Source organism: Aythya marila (genome assembly GCF_965140915.1).
Source record: "Aythya marila genome assembly, chromosome: 13".
Lineage (NCBI taxonomy): Eukaryota > Metazoa > Chordata > Aves > Anseriformes > Anatidae > Aythya > Aythya marila.
Window position 1 is genome coordinate 14,617,876 of NC_139054.1, and position 7,897 is coordinate 14,625,772.

Below are 7,897 nucleotides of genomic sequence, written 5' to 3' on the forward strand. Positions count from 1 at the left end.
AAATACAAACACCGTCAAGTCTTATTGAGCTGCTGTAAGAGCGTGTAAGAGTGACTGCTGTGCTGTCAGTGTTTGAAATGGGTCCTCTGTGTTTGTTTTTCTTCTTCAGGAGAGCAGTATGTCCAGAGTTTGTGCGTGCAGTCAGGAGAAGGAAGGTCCAGTTGAGAAGACACTGAACAATAGTCCTGTGAAATCTGAACGAGAAGCTCTTTTAGTTGGTAAGGCCTTTTGATGGACTTGGTGACAATGTTAGAGACCGGGACTGAATGGGAGTTGCTTCAAATGGCCTCACAGCTTCCGCTGGCCACCTTTTGTTCCTTGGGTTATGCCAGTAGAGGTGGGAGTTCTCACAGCCTTTAGTCTTGGTGGTGCTCAGGGTTTCACTTGGTGCATTGCTCACATGGAAATCTTGTGCCATGCACTTTTCAGTCACGACCACGGTTATTATTGAAAAATAACCTAATAACCTAACACTGCATGCTACAAATTTTCAACCAAAAGCCAGTAGCTGAAAAAAATTTTTGAAGCACTGAGTGGGAGGAAAAGAAGTTCTCTTCTTGATGGGACAAGATAGCTTCTTTCTTGTCACTCAGCCTAGTTCTCTTTGGCCATCCCTCCACATATGATTTGAGAACAACAAAAAATCATTTACTGATATTCAGATGGGTCTGTTTGTGCCAGATCATGGTCTGATGTCTGCACAGAAAAAAAGGGGACTTTCAGGAAAAGATCATAGGCACTACCTTTTACTTCAGATGATGGTCAGAACTACAAGTTAGTATTTTGGATTTACAGTTCTGCCTGTGAGCTGGAAAAGAGTCTCTGTGGGACAGGTTACAAACTTGTGCTGCTCTGTTTAACTGAATGCTGCAGGACTTGTGAGATGGGACACACATATCACTGCTTGATCTCTCCATTTGCCTTTTCCTGCTCCTTGAAGTGATACATCTGGAGCACAGCTTTCCCTCTTCTTTAGCCTTGAATCCCCACATTTATGATAACCTCTTGCTGAATTTTGACAAGGATCATCATGGGGCACGTTACCATTACTCAACAGGCATTGAGAGCAGTGAGGTCTGTTTTAAGTGCTAACCAATTGCATCAATTAGCTGTTGTTTCCTTTGCAGCCTATGGGCCAAACTTCACTGTATTTAAAAGCAAAAATGCCTGATAAGATCCCTGTGTTCTGTACTAGCAGTGGCAGGGAGCTGGGGTTCCTAACTAACTCTTCTCAAGAGAATGATGTTTGTGGTGTTCCTTTTTTCCAGGAATAATTTCAACGTTTCTTCATGTGCACCCATTTGGAGCAAGCATAGAGTACATCTGTTCCTACCTGCAGCGCCTGGACAGCAAAGTAGGTGTACCAATGTCTCCATTTCCCCGAGCAAGCCTAGGCAGCACGTTTGTGTTCTGAGTGTGTAATTTCATTCCTGGGTATGATGCTGGTTGGGAGTGAGGACTGTAAGAGCTCGTGTCCATTACCTGGAATAATTTGTTGGAAGAGGACAAGGGTAGGGGGTGAATTTCTTCATAGCTTCTGGCTTAGCCCTTATAATTATCCCAGCTTAATGTTAACCTAAATACGGAGCTGAAGGTGATGTTATTGTTAATGTTTGTGTGTGATCCTGCTCGTAAGTCAAGAAAACCCTTTGACACTAAGTGTATTTTGCAACAGTGAATCCCATGTTTAAAATCTGCATCTGAAATGTATTTGTGTTTATTCTGTTTGTTTACTGCCTTTGTTTCCCTTATCCCTACGACTTCCAAGATAAAAGAGAAAATAACTTGCCCCGTTCATACTGTTCATTATACTGCTATGCCACTGTATATATTCTATCTAAATTGAACAGACTTAATGTCTTCGTGTCTCTGTGCAAAGTTTTTCCATGTTTCTGATCACGTGGCTCTTCATCAACCCTTTTCTGTCTCTGTTTTGACACTTAGAAGTGAAGTCATTTTTAGGAGGATGCTGTGCCTTACACTCTGAGAGCATAAGGATTGAACCACAGCCCCTGGTACAGAGGTCTGTGCTAAGTGGAGGGATCAAGTTCTTGGTGCAGAGCTCAAAAATGGCAATAACAAGATGAGCACTTGTGCGTTTTCCTTAGTACAAGGAGAAGCTGCTCTTTCCTGCATTGTTTCTGTATATTGCTGGCTTCAGACTCCTTATCAGAGTAAATGGGGAGGGACTGACCTCCCCATTAAAGGGGTTGACCTGACCTCATGGCAGCCTGCAGCCTTCACGAGGAGAGCGGAAGGGCAGGCACTGAGCTCTGCTCTCTGGGGACAGCGACAGGACCCAAGGGAACAGCATGGAGCTGGGACGGGGAGGGTCAGGCTGGGGGTTAGGGAAAGGTTCTGCACCCAGAGGGTGGTCGGGCACTGAGACAGGCTGCCCAGGGACGTGGTCATGGCACCGAGGCTGCTGGAGTTCATGAAGTGTTTGGTCAACACTCTCAGACATAGGGTCTGATTTTTGGGTGGTCCTATGTGGGACCAGGAGTAAAACTCTGATTCTTGTGGGTCCCTTCCTGCTCAGGATATTCTGTTACTGCGTAAAAAGTTTTGAAGGTTCTTGCAAATTGCATCTTGCTATTCTACTCTACTGATATACTTTGATCGTCTTCCTTAAAGTGCTCCATGAACAGGATAGTTACCAACAGGGGAATCATCTCTTGTGCCTGGAACTTTCTCAGGCTGCTTTTGTTTATAACTTAGTGCTTAATTTTCCCCATTCTAAGAAAGAGATCAGGCTCACTCCATCCCTTTAATGACATACATAATAGTTCATCTTCTTGTGCAAGTTCTGAATTTGTCTGAGAGGCAAACAGCTACCTTTATTTTCCTTTGGAGCTCCTAAAGGAATGCTGCCATGTATTTCATCAGACTTCTGACATTTCCTGTTTGTGATTTAAAATGTAGGACAGTGCTTCACTTCATTGGAAATTTCTGCTTAGCAGAATTTCTGCTTAGCTTAGCAGAAAACTACAGTGAAAAGCGCATCCTTTAGTCTCTGCAATGCTCTCAGTCCTTTTTATTGCTTGCTGATGCTTGGGTAACCTGCTAACTTCAACAGGATTTGTGTGTGTGATCTCTTAGAAGGTCTTCCCATTTCTTCTTCAGGGTACATCTTAATGTTCTTGTCTTCATTACTGTGAAAGCTAGGTAGTAGTTGTGGTTTTTGTTTTTAAAGTCTACCTGGTTTTGGCTTGAGGTTGGGCAGGTCTAAAGAGAGCACCTCCCCACTTCTGGGCAACACCTGTTTTGTTTTTTTTGAAGCCGTCAGCAAGGAATAAAGGAATATCTTTCCCCTGTTCACTGCCTATCAGTCTCACCAAGTAAGCCACCAGGTTAGCAGACAGTGCAGAGGTTAAAAGGGCAGTTTGGAGCCTTGAAATAATCCCAACAGAACTTCTCCAATACTACAGTGAGCACTGCAAGTGCTGATGAATAAAATAGATGATGGCTATCTTGGGGTGTCTCCTATCTGCTCCATGTTTTAGGTTGAACTTCTTCTTTACCAAACCCACTGTCAGCCTGAGCTTGTGCTTTTTCTTTGTCTTAAAACTTTAAAACTGTCATTTCTACCTGATTGGAAAACAGAATGATGACAGAAGTGCACCTCCCAAACACAAACCCATCTTGCAAAGCAGGTGCTCTTGATCTTTATCACATGTCAAAGAGTTTTCATGCACTCGCACACTAATGAAGCCTTAAAAGTGAATATACATTCTGCTACTTCGTTTTCTCAGTGGTAAATGGTAGCCTGCCCTCTTGAAAATAAAGAACTTTTCGGCCTAGCTGAGTCCTACCTGAAAACTGTGATTCTTGCTGGCATACGGTGAAAACGACTGAGTCAAAAGAACTTCTTTGAGAGGGTCAGAGTCAAACATGACTTTGAAGGACGGTAGGAGAAATGACTCAAGATTATCTGTTGGAAAATCCAGTTATGCATTGTATTAGACAGCATGAAGTGGGATCAGACTTGACATTACAGAATTGTTGCACTGAAACCACTGTGTTGGAGGTGGAAATGAAGCAGCAGCAGGAGGCATTGCTGAAGTGTGTGGTCCATACACACCAAGCTTGAAGCACAGCCCCTGAAAACTGACAGTACTGCAACAGTAGGACTACAAACTATGCAAGCTCTAAAGGGAATTAAAACCAAAAACAGTTACTGCGGTAGATCAGCAGAATATGTAAAAAGATGTCACATTCCCTGCAGTCTTGGAAAATACCCACATTTTCATCCAAAAATGTATCCTAATGTTTCACCTATCCAACAGGAGGATGAGGTTATTGTGCAGAGGTAGCTCTGAACATGTGTCAGAGCAGTCTCAAACACACAACAGAAACAAACTTGAATTGTTATTAATACAATAAATAAATTTTTAATGGTTCTGCTGCAGTAAGAAAACAGGTGCAGGCAATTGGACATAAGGTGGACACAGCCTTTGCAGTTTTTATATATCCTGAAACTTGCAGCATTTTACAGTTTTTTTTTTACTTGCTGAACTTTAATTGTATCTAGTAAATGCCAGAACAGTCAAATTTGTTAATCAAAAGTCTCCATAAGTTCCCAATTTCCCCGATTTCTGTATGCACTAGCTGAGAACTCTTTCTCAAAGCAGTGGTAGGAGTATTTACTGTTCAGTTACATAAATGCTTGGGAGTTTTTAATCCATTATCTTGCATTTAACAGTGAAAAACACTGGACGTTCTTTTTACCCTTTATTTATTTTTTAGTATTATAGCTGCAGCCATCTCACCCTGAAGTGTGACAGTAGCACAACTCATGCCATCCCAAAGATGTCACCATTAGTATTTGGACAAGAGATCTAGGGAAATCCTAGATGTTCCTTAGCAATTAAATGTTCTTGAGTTTGATTGTAACCAGTCATTTCAGGGCTTCTGTAACCAAAAGTATCCTCTTTTTTTAGTGAAATTTTCCTTTTGTTTTCACAGATTTGCACCACCGAAGTGGAAGTTCTCATGACCAGACTTCAAACTACGTTCAAACAGGAGCTGAGTGGGGTTGGGGCCAGTTTAGAGAAAAAATGGAAGTTTTGTGGTTTTGATGGGTTGAAAACAACTTGAGCTTCAGTTGAACTGACTTAACACTGAAAGCAACAGCAGGATGTGTATGTCAAGAAAACTTAGGATGCCTCTTACCTCTGTTTATGACGATTATCTTGCACGCATGGGATAATATATAAGTGAAATTTTAAGTCCAGAGAAGCTCTAGAAGAAACTTGAACTGCTGGAGCTTCTTTGATCAGATATTTTGTTAAGAAGCAAAGTGCTGTTTGATACATTTTGTGTACAAAGTTCATCTGATATTTTTAAGCCCATTGTGTTGACCACTTGTTTTGCCAATGTTGTATGTGCTGTGTGTGCCTAAATCTCTCATCCTGTACCTTCTTTTTACTGGTAGGAACAGCCATAGACTGTCCACTAAAGCACGAACAAAAAAAAAAAAAAACTTTCTGGTTTCTAGAACCACCCAGAGGGAAAAAATGACATTTTTTTTAGACATTTATATGACAAAAAATGAGGTATGTTTAAACAGAAGACGACTTAGTTGGCTCAGAGTCGCTATGAGCCTAAGTCAGATCTTTTTCAATGCTCTTTTCTCTACTGAAGATTTAACTGTTAAGCTAATGTGAAGGCAGTGTCACTAGGAGTGTGATTATGGTGGTTTCTCTGAGGGTTTGTGCATTGCAGAACCAGTCTGTAAATAATTTTCGATGTAGGAGGTGTATTGAATTTTCTACTGATCTGGGTAGAACAAAGGGCCTATGTCAGACCTGTATTTTTCTAACAGCTTACCATCAAATTTCTCCATCCGCTTCGTTTTTGAGACTGAGCTTCAGAAGGTGCTAGAAAACAGCACAGACTTTTCTCCTCCTGAATCTTCCCCAAGGCTGTACCTCACATTCTCAGTAAACATCAGCCTCCCCAGCCCTCTGCAGAAGGTTGGTAAGATATAGGGTAAAATGCTTTAAAAAAACAAACAAAAAATCTAAAACCAACCAACCAAACAAAACCGTACTCTGTCATCAGAGAGAGCTCTGGCAGTGGATGCCTCCTGGAGCTTTCGAACCTAGTGAGAGATCTGCACGTAGCTCATTTTGGCACAGGCAGCAGAAATGGGTGGAACAAACCTTTCTGTTGGGACCAGGCTTCCCATGGGGGGTGAGGGGGGAAACTATCTGCTCACTTTTGTTCCTGACACTGAAGGACTGCTACACTGGAAGCATATGAAAATCCTTTTTAATAACTCTATTTGTGTCACTACAGGTGAACATTGTATTTTTAAGGAATAAACATTTTTAATGTTCAAATCTTGGCTTTGTTGCTTTTTTTTTTTTTCCTTCACCCAACTTGCATTGTCTGCTATAGGAAAGGGAGCGCTCCATCATTAAAATGAAAGGTTTGAGGCCAAGCCCTCTGAACATGGGGCTTCACTGTCCTTGCAGACATCTGCTCTTCAGCTTCTGCCCCATAGTGTATCTAGACGCCAGGCTTCTTGCTGTGCACATCCTGGTCTGCTCTTGAAAAGATCAAGCGTCACTTTTTGTCACCTACCAATCATCTGGACAAGGACAGCTTTAGGTGTGAGGAAAGCTCCCAGCTTCTGGAAAGTTTCAAGTGTTGACTTTCAGAGGTGCTGGGATTTGAATCCTGCTTCCCCTATGCTGAGCTAGGCTCTTGTCCTCAAAAAAAGCAGACCTTGCAGACTAGGCACAGCTGTAGTGACTAGGAGGCAGGGTAGAAGCCTGCTGCTGGTGGCTGAAGTAATCCAGGAGCAGAGAGATTTGGGGTCAAATCTGGGCTGACACAGAACTTGTTAGAGAACTCGAATCTGCATGCAGGACTTGGTTTCACCTACAGCAAAATTCAGGCAGGATGCCAGAGCTTGAACTGGTTACAGGATTTTAAAATGAAGAGTAACAAATGTGACAAAGGTCAGCGCTTAATGCTTATATTGGGGGGCAAGTGAAAACTGCGGTCCAGAAAAGGGTGGCAGAAGGCAGGTTTAGGAACTGTCTGGGCAGCTAGATTCCACTGGAGCAAGAAGGTAAATCAACCCAAATTATGAGTACTTTTACAGCCTCTCCTGCCACTAATACTAGGAGTCCCGAAATAACCCTTGCTGGTGCAGCAATGGCGTAAATATTAATTTTAACTGTCTGTGCTTCTCAGTTACCAGTGACTAGTAAAGAGGATTTGAGCCAGCAGGAAGGTATGCAGATCTTTCCTGGACGATTTGCAGAAAAGGACTTTTAGGGTTTGTGTAATCTGTGAAGAAGAGTTCATGGCTGTGTAGACTCCTGCTTCTACGTCAGCACTTGAGACCTCAGTCCTCAGCAACTGCAAATGTGGTTTTCCTATGGGTTCCATTTAGGCAGCTCCTGCTGCTTTCTGCAGTTCTGCCTTTTAATCCCTTAATTCTTTCTGGGAGTTACTTTCTGTTACTTTTAATATGGGGTTGTGATTAGAGCTGGTTTAGGTTATTTCTGGTGAACGCTTTTGGCAGGGTTGTAGCTATGATGCTACAAAGCATCATATGATGGTACAAAGCATCACAGCTCCAACCACAGGCTGAGATCTGAGCAGAACATCATACCTCCATCGGCAGGAGCCTTTGGAAAAAAAAAAAAAAAGAAGATGCACCCCCTGGGACTGGCACAAAAGTAGTGCATTGCATTGCACTGTATCAGCTGACGTCCTGCACTTAAGGACATTTATATTCTGTGGGATTCTTTTTCCTGTTACCGTATCTACACCAAAAGCCTGTGGTGCTGATGGGGCTCTGTGTTTTCCAGCAGCGCAGTGCTTGTGCAGCCAGGTTTGGTGCAGCAGGGCACCAGTGCTCGTAAAGACGAGACTCCAC

General features: G+C 42.6%; 1 protein-coding gene across 2 annotated transcripts in view; it reads left to right on the forward strand.

The window, feature by feature from the left end:
• Positions 1 to 6,455, forward strand: part of ENOX2 (ecto-NOX disulfide-thiol exchanger 2) — a 43,230-nt gene extending 36,775 nt beyond the window's left edge. For both annotated transcript variants that reach the window (XM_082770698.1, XM_082770699.1), the window contains exons 13-15: positions 110 to 218; positions 1,269 to 1,354; positions 4,966 to 6,455. In XM_082770698.1, the coding sequence (XP_082626824.1) occupies positions 110 to 218; positions 1,269 to 1,354; positions 4,966 to 5,097 (327 nt within the window). In that variant the 3' untranslated portion in view covers positions 5,098 to 6,455. The remainder of the gene's footprint in view (positions 1 to 109; positions 219 to 1,268; positions 1,355 to 4,965) is intronic.
• Positions 6,456 to 7,897: the final 1,442 nt, after the last annotated feature.